The sequence below is a fragment of the Pongo pygmaeus genome, chromosome 23, assembly GCF_028885625.2.
Source record: "Pongo pygmaeus isolate AG05252 chromosome 23, NHGRI_mPonPyg2-v2.0_pri, whole genome shotgun sequence".
Taxonomy (NCBI): domain Eukaryota; kingdom Metazoa; phylum Chordata; class Mammalia; order Primates; family Hominidae; genus Pongo; species Pongo pygmaeus.
In genome coordinates this window covers 50,934,684-50,947,622 of record NC_085931.1, presented here as the reverse complement: position 1 = coordinate 50,947,622, position 12,939 = coordinate 50,934,684, and the positions used below count along the sequence as shown (strand labels likewise).

Genomic DNA, 12,939 nt, shown 5'->3' with positions numbered 1-12,939 from the left:
TCCGCTCGTGCCTTAACTCAAACGGTCACCCTCTAAGCCTGTAGTGATGGGAATGCTCTTTGTCGAGGTCCTTGTTTCACTCTTCCCAGGGCTGTCCCAGGATTGTCCTCTGTCCTCAGTCCCCAGTGTAGTGTGTGCCTTCCCTAGGACGCATGTCTGCCCAGGGTTGTGTCTGTCTAGGCACATGAGGGTGTCTCCCCATCTATCCAGGAGGGGTGGGGGACAGAGCCCTGCCATCGATCTAAACAGAATGCCTCCACATAGGGGGCTTCCCTTGGGGAGCTGAGATGTGGCTTGGGCCTGAGTCCTGGTCCATCAAGAGGACAGAGCCAAATCCAGAGCTGCAATAGCATCTTTTTTTTTTTTTTTTTTTTTTTGAGATGGCATCTCACTCTATTGCCCAGGCTGGAGTGCAATGGTGCAATCTCTGCTTACTACAACCTCTGCCTCCCGGGCTCAAGCAATTTTCCTGCCCCAGCCTCCCAAGTAGCTGGGATTATAGGAGTATGCCACCACACCTGAGTAATTTTTATATTTTCAGTAGAGACGGGGCTTCACCATGTTGGCCAGGCTAGTTTCAAACTCCTGACCTCAAATGATCTGCCCGCCTCGGCCTCCCGAAGTGCTGGCATTACAGGCGTGAGCCACCGCGCCCAGCTGCAACAGGGTCTTGTTCCCCACTTGGAGGCGAGGCTGCCCCCACCCCAGCAGCAGGGCATCGGTGCTTCGTCTGCTGGGGCTTCCCAGCTGTCTGTGGCCGCGTTCCACTGTCTTAGACTCACTAATTAGACATCATAAAACACTGGGCTCCCTCCCTACACTGGCAGCAGTGGAGCCCAATTCCACCCAGCCAGGCCGCTTCCTCTCCAGAGCCCTCTACCTCAGTGTGGGTCTCTGATTCCAACCCTGCAGGTCAGGTCTCCCTGCTGCGCCCCCTGGAGCTAACTCCCTGTCGAGCTGATCCAGTGAGGCCATCACTCTCGACAAGGCTGAATGAAGGAGGGTGTATGTACAAAGAAGATTCAGGCTGGCTCTCCAGAGGAGGAAGACAGATGGCACCCATGTGAGCAAGGCCGACTAATTCAGCTGTGAACAACCACGTGTCATGACCTGCCAGGGAGTAGGCAGAGCAATTCTTTGTAAGATCCTAGGCCGGCTTTTCCCTGCCCCACGGCAAGCTTCTGGGATGACTTTCCCGGCACTAAGTTGGTGTTAATTAGTGAAAATTATCCAATGCAAGCTCATTTTAACATTAGCTTAAAGCCAAACATAATTAGAAAGATAAATCAGCGGCTAAAAAAAATCCAATGAAGATACACAAGCGATTTTTAGGATCATCTGCTGGTTGGCGTTACTAGCCTTGAGCTCTCAAGTACATGGACAGAGTGAGGCAGGGCTCAAGAAGTATCTGTCGAGGTATTTCTTGATTGATCTATCAGGGTAAGACAAATGGAGTTGGCAATTTGCCTGGGAGGTGCTGAGACGCAGCAAGGATAACTCTGTGGCTGTTGCCAGATGATGTTACCTAGGAGGGCTTCCCTAGAGAGGCAAGTTGAGAGTGCAGGGAGGGATATGATTGAAAGTGATCAGGAGGGCATTCAAGTGATGGGAACAGTGTGAGTCCACATGTCCTGGGCCTCCAGTTTTGTACACAGCCTGCCCTGCCCTTCCACAACTGGCTGATTCAGCCATCAATTCCAAGGAAGCCTCTGTTCACCTGGAGCTCAGTACAGGTGCACGAGCCTGAGAATCGATGCATTTCAGTTCCCATCTAGCATCCTATTTACCGGTGGTGTGACCTTATCCTCTCTGAACCTGTTTCCTCATCTGTAAAATGAAAAGCTGCTAGATTGTTGTAAAAAAAAAATTAAATGGAATAGGCTAGGTGCGGTGGCTCACGCCTGTAATCCCAGCGCTTTAGAAGGTCGAAGAGGGTGGATCACTTGAGGTCAGGAGTTTTGAGACCAGCCTGGCCAACATGGTGAAACCCCATCTCTACTAAAAATAAAAAATTAGCCGGGTGCGGTGGCTCACACCTGTAATCCCAGCACTTTGGGAGGCCGAGACCGGTGGATCACCTGAAGTCAGGAGTTCAAGGCCAGCCTGGGCAACATGGCGAAATCACGTCTCTACTAAAAATACAAAAATTAGCCAGGTGTGGTGGCATACGCCTGTAGTGTCAGCTACTTGGGAGGCTGAGGCGGAAGAATCACTTGAACCCAGGAGGCAGAGTTTGCAGCGAGCCGAGATAGAGTCACTGCACTCTAGCCTGGGTGACAGAGCAAGACTCCCTCTCAAAAAATAAAATAAAATAAAAAAATTCTAAAAGGGCTGGCATTTGCCTAGCACTTATATGCCCAATAAGAAATAGCTATCAATATCCCCACCCCCACCACTGCGCTGTAATTTAGTTTCTTTTTGTCACCCCCCATTAGACTTAAGGCAGAATTCTCATTGTACTCCTCTGTAAATTTCTGGTTCCTGGCACATAGTTGGGTCTCAGTGAAACATGGTGAGTGAATGAGCAAATGCAGGGAATCTCCAGGCCGTCTGGGAGCCCTCCTGGATGGGTGAGTTAAGGAAACTCATAGTCTGTCCTCAATGGCCCACCGAAAGGTAGAGAGTTCTGGGTCCCACCTCCGCACCCCCATCTCCTGACTCACTGCTGAAAAATAAATAAATAAATAAATAAATAAATAAATAAATAAATAAATAAAATAACACTTATCCGGAGCCTCCCACATGCCTTGCCAGGACTGCGAGAAGCTCAGCAGAATGATGACTGGTGTGCAAGCTGTGCCGGGGATGTGTTTCTGGATTATTGGAAACCTGGGCCAGAGAGACTAATAATTAGAAAAGCCATAGGCTCTCTTCCAGGGCTAAGATTATGGGATCATTAGCAAGTCCACAGACTCTGATTTCAGAGAATAAACAAGGAAACTGGGAAGGGCAGCAGCTCCAGCTAAGGCCGGCTGGTCATGGCACCTGGCATGGTGTGTGGGGGTGGGGGCGGGCAGGCATAGCTAGAATGACTCAGCCTGGGGGGCAGCTCAGGACAGCCCCAGGAGCAGGGGCAGGTGGTCAGCCAGGACGCAGCCCTGGGCTCGTTTGTTCTCTGCCCTGCTCCCCCCCTCCCCCAGCTTGGATTGGAAGCTTGTCCCCAAACAGGCTCTGCTTTGTACACCCTAAGAAAAGGGAGGCAGATCTGGCCACCAGCCAAGGTGAGGCAGCATCCCTGGGGGTGAGAAGTTGGAGGGACTGACAGTTGCTGGGGTGGGACTCACTTCAAGGTCTCAGCCTGTCAGGGAGGGGCGTAAGTCCCAGGGGGCCAGAAAGTGGCCATAAAGAGGACAATCTAGGTCTCTGGAGAAACTACCTGTACCCAGCTTCCCTGTGTTACCTGCCTCAATGTCACTAGACAGGAGGAACCCTCTTCCCCAGGCACAGAGTGGACCAGCTGGCAGTTGTGTACTTGTCTGTCTTTAGAACTGGTCCAAGAGCCTCCCAGGGCCTGGCTGGCGACATACAGACTTTGAATGTTTCTGGAAGTTTTAGAGGAAGAGATGGCCCCAGAGGACAATTTCCAAGGGCAACTGTCGTGGATGGACACCACCTTGAGCTGAGACCTGGGTGGAATCTCCCCCAGCCTCTTCTGAGTTCTGCAACCTTATGCTTTCCCGGAGCCTCAGGGAAAATATCCCTTCCTTTGCAAGGTGCTGAGGATTGGATTAACGAAACGAAATGGCACGCAGGGCACCGATCCCATCACTCAACATTAGCCCTTCTTCAGAGAAATCCCTTTTACCGTACACGTCACTCACCTTTCTCAAAGTGCTTTCTCATAGCCTTGAACTAGGTTCTCAGAACAATTTGTGGAAATAAGCAAGAAGGCAAGAATTATCCCCATGTTAGAGATGCGGAAACAGAGGCCCAGCAAAGCCAAATGATGTACCCCACATCACCCAGTGAGCTAGGAAAGAGATGGCCAGGGCAAAAATGACGATTCCCAGGCTCCTGGCTCCCAGCCGCGTGGGCTCCCTCCACCCGCCAGTGGCCTGGGCTTTCAGAGACCTCCACCCAACAGAACTGGCTTTGCTACCGTGAACCTTCAAGAGAAGGTCATGAAATTTACTGAGGCCCCACCTTCTACTTTTGAACTTTCTGGGAAATACCCATCCTCAGAGGTTCAGGGACCCAAAGTATCCGATTTCAGAGGAGCCAACTCTCCCCTCCCTCTTCTCCAAAGAGGGAAACACAGCCCAAGGCAATGATTACATCATGGTTAACCATCAGCAGCCCCACCCTCCTGTTCCAATGAAAGCTTTAGTTCTCCAGAACTAAAAGAACTTGGGGAGTCTTTCCAGGCTGCCCTGGGGCTCTCTGGGCTGGGCCTGTGCAGCAGTCTGGCCCTTCAGGATGACTGTATGTGGGGAACATCCTCAGGGGACCCCTGCTTTAGGAACAAGGAAGCCTCTGCACCTTCCTGCTTTATCCCTCTCTGCCCATGCCAGATCCCAGCATAGATCCTGGGCTGAGGATTCCAACGCCACAGCCTCCCGGAGGTAGCTCGGAGGCCGGCAGAAAGCTGCCCTTACCAACCATGGCCCACCACCACCAAATCACAGCCAACAGATCAATGCAGTGAGTGGGTGGGAGGGCTGTGGGCAGCCACTCCTGTCTCGCTCAAAGGTGGAAACAGGAGACACACCGGCACAGGGTCTTTGGCCCTCCCAATTCACCTACCTCTAATCTCCTGGGTGGGGCTCCCTAACTTCTGGGGAGAAAATTTGGCCACCCTTCCCTCCCCTGCTCTGCAAAAAGACAGAGATGACAGCAGTTACTTTCTAAAATAATGAACATTTGTATGATACTTTTCAGTATCCTCAGCTTTCACACATCGTTTCTCCCTTGTTTTTCTTTTTGTTTTTTTGTTTTCTTTTTTATTTATTTATTTTGAGATAGAGTTTCACTCTGGCACCCAGGCTGGAGTGCAGTGGCGCAATCTCTGCTCACCGCAACCTCCACCTCCCACGCTCAAGCGATCCTCCCACCTACCTACCTCAGCCTCCAGAGTAGTTGGGACTACAGGTAGACACCACTACATCTGGCTAATTTTTGTACTTTTTGTAAAGATGGGGATTTGCCATGTTGCCCAGGCTGGTCTCAAATTTGTCAGCTCAAGCAATCTGCCCACCTCGGCCTCCCAAAGAGCTGGGGACATGAGCCACCATGCCCCACCCTCCCTTGTTTTTCAAAGCCATCCAGGAAGCTTGGTATTATCTTCCCCATTTTATCAGCTAGGAGCTTTAGAAAGGGAGGTGATTTGCTCAAGGGAACTCAGTAAGTAAGTGGTCAGATGAGGGCAGAAATCAAGACCTTTCAACTTCAAAGTGTCTTCTGTTTTTGACATGAAGCTGGTCCATTGCTCAGAAATGCCAGCTCCTGGGATCATTGATCAAGCATAAAAGAGAGAGACTCAGAACCCAATAGTCAATTCGTCCAGGGCTTGCCAGGAATACCTGGACAGGCTGGGGCAAGATCCCAGAAAGGCTATGAAGTGCTTATTCTCTGGAGCTGCAACTGTGCCATTATCCACCATCCTTAATGCAGCAAGGACTCCGGAACTGCCCAGTGCCTCTGAAACAAAGCTTACGTGGCATGGCCACTTGCAGAAGGGTAGAACGGTTAGGAGTGCGTGGGGCCTGTGGGTCCCTGGGCTGCCTGAGAGGCCTCTTCTTGCTCTGTGAATTTAAATCAGGCTTTTAAAAGGCAGCTTAGGAGCTTCTAGATAAAGTCAATTGTCCCCCTTAGACGGAAGGGGAGGAGGATAATGGGAGAAAAGAGGGAGGTAGGAAGGTATTAGGAGCAAGTCAAGAATTGGGACCGGCTCTCAAACAAGGTGGTGAGGTGACTAATGAATGTATTGCTTGACTTTCAGCATTCAAAAACCAGTAACATTTTTTAAAATTACATATTTTTTAAACTAGGGTTTTTTTGGGGCATCTGCTTCATTGCAGCATCTCAATGTCCAGCAAAGTGCCTGGTATGGAGAAAGCGCTTGGTACTGTTTGCCAGTGTAGCTGAATGAGGGAAATGTCATTTGAGGTTAATGGGGAAAGACAGTAGGCTCCACTCAGGGGCCAGGCCCACCATATGCAAAGCTGAGTCTTTTGTGGAGTTGAGCTGATGACTCCAAGACTTTGCCACGCCTGGGGGCATCTGTATTCCAGCTGTTCACCATATCCTCCTCCCACCAGCTGCCCAGACCTCAAACCAAGGCTGCTAACCTCAGCCAGCCATGCCTCCTGCTCTGGAGACTTTCCCTAAATCCCCTGATGCACCTCCCTCCCTGCACCCCATATCCCCAAATTAGAGCATTCTTCTCTCTGCTGCCAGCCAGCTTGTTACTATGTAGATTAAAGGAGTTCCCCGGGGAATGTGCAATTCCATGGGGACATCTCCAGACACCTGCTTCCCCGGAGGGACAGGCGGCCAATAGAAGACAGTTTTCAATTCTATAAACAGATAATTAATCACCTGTGACAGCCAGGGCACTGTTGGGGTACCAGAAAGGAAATTGAGAGAGTAAGCCAGTCTCTCTCTTCCAAAGTTCCCAGTCCAGGAGGGTCAAATGCACTCTCCCAAAGCAAACTGTGTGGACCTTCTGGATTGAAAATTAAATTGACAAAATGCCAAGGCAGAGGTGGCCTCTTAGCGAGGCCTTGAAGGAAAAGGGACAAACCCATCGACAGGCAGAGGTGGGTTAGGGACCAGCCTGGCTGGTTACCCTCTTTCGCCAACCATCCAGGCAGGCCTTTTCCACTAACTACAACAGGAATAAAAATAGAAGCCGCTCCTAGTTAGTCATGGTTACCTACTCCAGCAGCCTCCCTCTCCTAGGTTGTGTTTACAATCTGCATGGGGTCACTGGCATCACTGGTAATCCCAACCAAGGACCTGGGGATGCTGTGTAAACTCCTTGTCCTGGTCTGAAGATAAGTCATTTCACCCTTTTGGAGCTCAGAGGGAGCCTCTGTGTAATGAAGAAAAGACCCTGCCTTACGCAGCTATTGAGGTGCCAAGGAGATTGGACAGTTTGTCATAAACCAAGATGAGCTGGTTAGCTGGGTCAATGGTGCATTTGGGTGTGAGCCAGGAATGCAGGGGTCAAGGGTCAATCTTTGAGAAGCGGGTGTGGTAAACTTGCCTCTGTTCCCAAAGCACGAGGCAACAGTCTCTAAATCCGCTCAGCAGCCTCAAAATTGGATGCCGCTGGTCACAAGGGAGCCTGGGCGCAAGATGGGCGGACAGCTTGGTGCCATCTCAGCTTCCTGCTGCGTTCAGACATGCCTGTAGACAGGTCCTCGGCATCAAAGGGCCTTCCCTAACCCGGTTTACGGGCTGGGCTAGTGCCCCTCCTGCCACGCCCTCTGTCCAGCACTCCTCAGACTGTATTAGATGATGGATCAGCAGAAGATTAGGCTATTTAAGAGCAGAGGTGTGTTTTAGGTATCTGCTTTCCACTAAAGTATGCTTAGCACATGCAGTAAACCTCTAAATATTTGTCCAGTGGCCAACGGATGCACAATCCTTCCAAGCTGCCAGCCCATCCAGATTGCTTCCCTTACTCTGGCTTTGCAAATAAGAACCAAGAGTTTCCCAGTCTACACATGGTCTTGCTGTAAGTCCACTCCCGGGCAGTTACGATGACCTGAGCAGCCCACGCATCAGCAACTTCCCCTGGTCTTCTTTGTTAGCGTATCATAGGCCAGGAGATCATTTTTGGGTCCCTAAAGGCGCCCTTTCTGCCTGTAATTTAAGTAGACAAAGTCCATCATTCAGAGGCACCCAGGTAAGCAGATCACTCAAAAGGAAACAAAACAAAACAAAACAAACAAAAAAAACAGCAGAAAAAAACCCCACCCCACAAGTAAACAGCTGAATGGCGGTTTGGGAAGGGCTTTCTGACATTTGCAGAGGCCCAGGGTACAGGCCGCTCAGCCTGACCTCCTCAAAGGCCCTCCTACCAGTCCACAAGGCCCCTGCTGGGCTGTTTCCTCACTGGTCCCTATCCTCAGCCCCTCCCCCCTGACCCCCCATTCATGTTCTCCTAATTAGGCTCCTTTCTCCATATCCCTGAGTACCAGGTATAGAATCACCCACTGGCCTGTGACTGCAGGCACGGCAGCCACGGGCAACTCCTTCTGAACCTTACTTTCCTGTCTGTGATTCAGGAACCAAAATGATAATACCTCACAGGGTTATTCTGAGGATTAAACGAAATAAAATGCAAAACTCTGGCACACAGTTGGATGTGTCCTGCTGCCTCCCCTCGGCAGTTCCATGTCCCTGCACGTAAACCATCTCAGTCTGCCCCACCTGGCCTCACAGCAGCCAGACTCTCACTGGAAACAAAGGAAACTCCCTCCCTCGGGGCAAAAGGGGAGGAGGAAGGATCTAAGTTAATGGCCAGGGAAGGCTGCCTGCCAGCTGGACAAGCTGGTGTGGGGGTGGGGGACAGGCAGTGGTCAGAAGGTGCAGTCCCTAGAGCAGAAGCTGGGTTTTTCTAGAACCAGCCACGTGACCTCTCGGCAAGTCTCTTTCCTTCTCTGTGCCTCAGTTTCCTCACCTGTGAAACAGGGTCAACCTCTCTGTCCCAACTTCTTCACAGGGTCTTTGGGAAGAAGAGGCTGTGCAGACAGGTGGGACAGCGATTAAGGGTGGGGACCCGGAGGTCCTGATACTTGGGTGGGCACAGACAGTGTCCAACACTGTTGCTTCCTTGGGAGTGGTCACCTGCCTTGGACCCAGTTTTAGGGTCCCCAAACCAGGCCCCACACAGTACTCACCTTCCCCCACGACAGGTCTTTTTTCCTGCCAGTCAAACCTCCTTGCTTTTTTGAAGCAAAAAGCTCTCTTACTGAGACAGTGCCCATTCCAGTTGACCCTCTCCCTTTCCAATTCTGCAACTCACCTCCCTCAGGAAGCCTTCCCAGATTAGGCACATCCAGCCTTAAAAACTCTTTTCTTTCCAACAGAGCCCTAGCATTTGTTAAGCTCTTGGAGGGCAATGCCACACCGTGTATCTTCTTCATGGCTAGTTAGTGCCTGGCACACAGTCGACCCTCAGGAAATCACTGGTTAAACCTGTACTTATTGGATGGGTTCACAATTGTTAAAAGTTTCTGTTGTTAAATATTTAAAGAGTCAAAAATACCTCACTATGAAGGAGATAGTCCTGTCATCCCACATGGGACTAGATGCCTCAGTGGCCAGAAGCCCTGTCTCCCCCTTCTTGTAACAGGGGTACACCACCTGCACTCCAGGTTGTGACCAGGCTAGCTTCATTCAAATCCCTTGCTTAATCGGACTGCACCATTATTTCAGACACTGGGGCAGTGTAGCACAGTGGTTAAGAGCAAGGGCTTTGGAATTTGGGTCCTGGCTCAGCCACTTACTAGCTATGGAACCTCTGGCAAGAAACTTCTGAATCCTGATGTCTTTTTCTCCAAAAATAAGGAAAACACCTATTCACCCGGGTGTTGTGGAAAGCTAATGAGAAAATGCAGGTGAGTCATTAACACAGTGGATGGCACATATTAAATGCTAAATAAATAGAGGCTTTGTTAGTATGACATCATGAGACTTGACCCCTAACCCCAGCTGCAGCCTGTATTGCCGCCTACATCCTTTTTCCCTCTTCTGTGTCCAATCTTGCCTTTTTCTTCTGCAGAACACAATATACAAAGAAAACTCAGTCAGACAGGGAGGAATTATAGAGAGGGAGGAAAGAAATGTGCGCAGTGGAAAGTTAACCCCTCCTTCTGGTAGCCAATGTAGCCAACTATCTAGATCACCCCAACTACCTAGATCACCCCTTCCAGGAAGATGAGCCTGAGCACTGGTCTTTCTAGCTCTATTTTCCCTCCTCAGGCCTCTTCAGCCTCGAGGGGAACCAGGACTCCAACCTCACTCACTGAGTGGAATTCGAGTGGTGAACCCAAGCCACTCCTGTTGTATTATTCTGAATTGGGCACCAAAAACTGCTGCTGTTTCTTAACAAATCTCAGTGCAGGGCAGCCAGAGTTAGCAAACAAAAGTACAAAACGTTCCCATTCAATTTGAATTTCAGATACACAACGAAGAATTTTTCAGTATCAGTATGTCTCATGTCATGTTTGGGATAAACTGATACTAAAAAGTTATGTGTTGTTTATTGAAAGTTCAAATGTAGTGGGGCATCCTATATTTGATCTGGAAGCTGCCCAGGACTCCTACCCAAAGGCATAAAGTCTTCCGCCTGCTCCACAGCGGACTGGCCTCACCAGCCACCCTGGAAACAGCCCCTCCTTCCAACTCTCAAGCAGGACACATATGCTAAGTAGGAGCCCTTTCCTGAGCTGCCGAGTCAGGTAACCTGCTGTGCCAAGGCGCCCAGCACAGGGCCAGGCACACAGTAAGTGCTCAATATACCCCGCCCCCCATTCATTCCAGGCAGCTAGGGCTTAGTACCCGGCCCAGGAGAGGCTGTGACTGTGAGGGCGCCAGGCCAGCTTTGACTATGGGAGGAGAGGGGTGGTCCAAAGAGCAGCATGGCAGAGGTGGGACTGGGAAGGTCACAGCCACCCACTCCCTGAAGTTGCTTTGACGATCACATGAGAAAGAGGCTCGGGATATGTTCTGGGCAGCACGTAGGTTATCATCAAGACCTTTGAGTGGTGCATTTTAACCACAGGGCCTCGGCCCCCAGTCTTCCCTGGGGAGGGAGACTGGACAGGGAAGTTTCAGAAGTACAGAGCAGAGCCAGCGCCTCTGGACGCTGGAATACCGACGGTTGACATCTGTCCAGCACCTTGTAATTTGCCAAACACGTTCCCAGCCATTCTCTCTACAGGCCTCACTGCAGCCCCACGAAGTAGGGGCGGGTTGGGCCCCATTTTCCCGAGGTAGCTCAGGGCGGCCTGCCCCTGCTCCTGGTCCAGGGGACTGGGGCCGAGGTCCCAGCGGTGTGGGGGCGAAGGCGGGGGCCTACCTTCTGGGCCTGTTGGATCATCTGCCTGACCACCTGCTTGAGGTGCGGCGCCTTCTCGTCCTTGGGGGGGTGGGTGAAGAGCGTGACCCGGCTCACGCCGCGGTAGAAACCAGTGTCCGTCCAGCCCAGGTCCAGAGGAGGCACCTCGGTGTCGGAACGGTCGGGCCAGTAGGCCAGGGACTCGCTGGACTCAGCCTGCGCCGGCGCGGGGGCCTTGGCCTTGGCCTTGCTCTTGCCCCGGGCGTTGGCGGCGAGGACGGCGTCCTCGTAGGGGCTCCAGGCGGCCCGCAGGGCCTGGCGCTCCGGGCTGGAGAGGAAGTCCCGCAGCTGCTCCTCCTTGAGCCGCTCGCGGTAGGCCTGCTCGCCACCGCCCAGCAGCGCCTCCAGCGCGGCCCGCCGCCGCTCGCAGTAGTAGAAGGCGGCCTGCGCCTCGGTCACCTTCTCGTTCACGTGCGCCTCGTCCAGGCAGTTCAGCTGGGACTCGGCCATGGCGTCCCGGCCCCGGCCCTGGCCCTGGCCCCGCCGCGGTCCGAGGTCCCACAGCCGCACCTGGAGCCGCCGAGGGGCGGGGCGCCTCACCTGGCCGCGAGCTCTGCCCCGGCCCGTCCCGCCCCGCCCCGCCGTCGGGGAGCGGCCAATCCGCGCGGGCGTGGCCGTCGGGCGGGGAGGGGCCGCCGCCTCCGCCGGGCTCGCCGGGACCTCCGGGCGGCCTGGCGGACGCGGTCGGGCCCGGGCCTGCAGGGCCCACCAGCCGGGTCTGGAGTCCCTGAGGGGACGCCCCCTGGGGGCGGGGCCGTCGCAGACCCACGTGCGGGCTCCGGACCCGACTCCTCCGCGGGGTAAAGGTTTGCTGTCCGGTCCTTGCTGCCGTCCGCCCCCGCCGGCCGCGTCGCGGGTACGAGTTCATTTTCCGTGCACGTGGAGTCCGGAGCACGTGTTCTGGCCCAGTCGCCTCTGGGGCCGCCGAGCTGACCCCTTCCCCGTCGAGGGTCCGGTGTTGGTGGGGGGGCCTGCTGCAGGACGGGATTGTGACGACTGAGGAGCGGGCAGTGGGTGTGCAAAAGCGAAATGCTAATGAGAGCTCGAGCTCCCCACCCTTGCGTCCCAGTTCTGAGATCAGAGCCCTTCTGGGCTGGGAGTCCAACACCTTCACTATAAAACTTTCTTCTAAAAAATAGCCATCCAAATAGAAATGATGTAAAGAGCAGCAGTGGAATTCCCCCCGCCCCCACTTTAATTTGAAGTAGGGTGTGTGGTGTCTATGTGTGTGTGTTTGGGCAAGATAGGCTGCCAGAGACATGATTACTATATTAGTGATTCAAAATATATGTTTGAGCTCAAGGAAGGAAACCGCACGTGCGTGCACACCACACACACACGCACACACACAGCAGCAGCAGCAGCAGCAGCAGCGGTGGCAGCAGCTCTGCTGTTTCCCATCCGATTAAATACAATCGTCTTAGTCATTAACATATTATGTTGTTCATGCACTGCTCTACAGTTTGATTCTCCACATTCAAAATATTTTCAGATCATAACAACCAAAGGTTCACATTTCTCTCATTTTATAGCGCAGCATCTCAGAGCTGGAAGGAGATTTTCAAGCTCCTCCAATCCCCTCATTTTACAGTTAAAGAAATTGAGGCCTAGCAACCTGTGCGTTGCCCAGGTCTCCTGTGAAAGAGGCAGAGCACGGCGACTGCAAGGTTTTCTGACTTGGAGGTCTTTCCCTGACATCACGGCCGCCTTTACCCTTTCTCCTTTTTTTGTGAAACGACAGGTTATTGGGGACCTGGTTTTCACCCCAGGGGATTTGAAAAGGTCACTTACCATTTCTAGGCCCTCCTTTCATGCTCTGGAAAAAAATGAGAGATTTTCAAATGTCTGTACATTATTGTTATTAATAT

The 12,939-nt window shown here is 52.4% G+C and overlaps 1 protein-coding gene across 1 annotated transcript in view; it reads right to left on the bottom strand.

Annotated features, from left to right (window-relative positions):
- FAM83F (family with sequence similarity 83 member F) overlaps window positions 1–11,604 on the bottom strand; it is a 49,355-nt gene extending 37,751 nt beyond the window's left edge. Inside the window, exon 1 of the mRNA XM_054469567.2 lies at window positions 11,033–11,604. Within this exon, the coding sequence (XP_054325542.2) occupies window positions 11,033–11,521 (489 nt within the window). The 5' untranslated portion in view covers window positions 11,522–11,604. The remainder of the gene's footprint in view (window positions 1–11,032) is intronic.
- Between the last annotated feature and the right edge of the window lie 1,335 nt (window positions 11,605–12,939).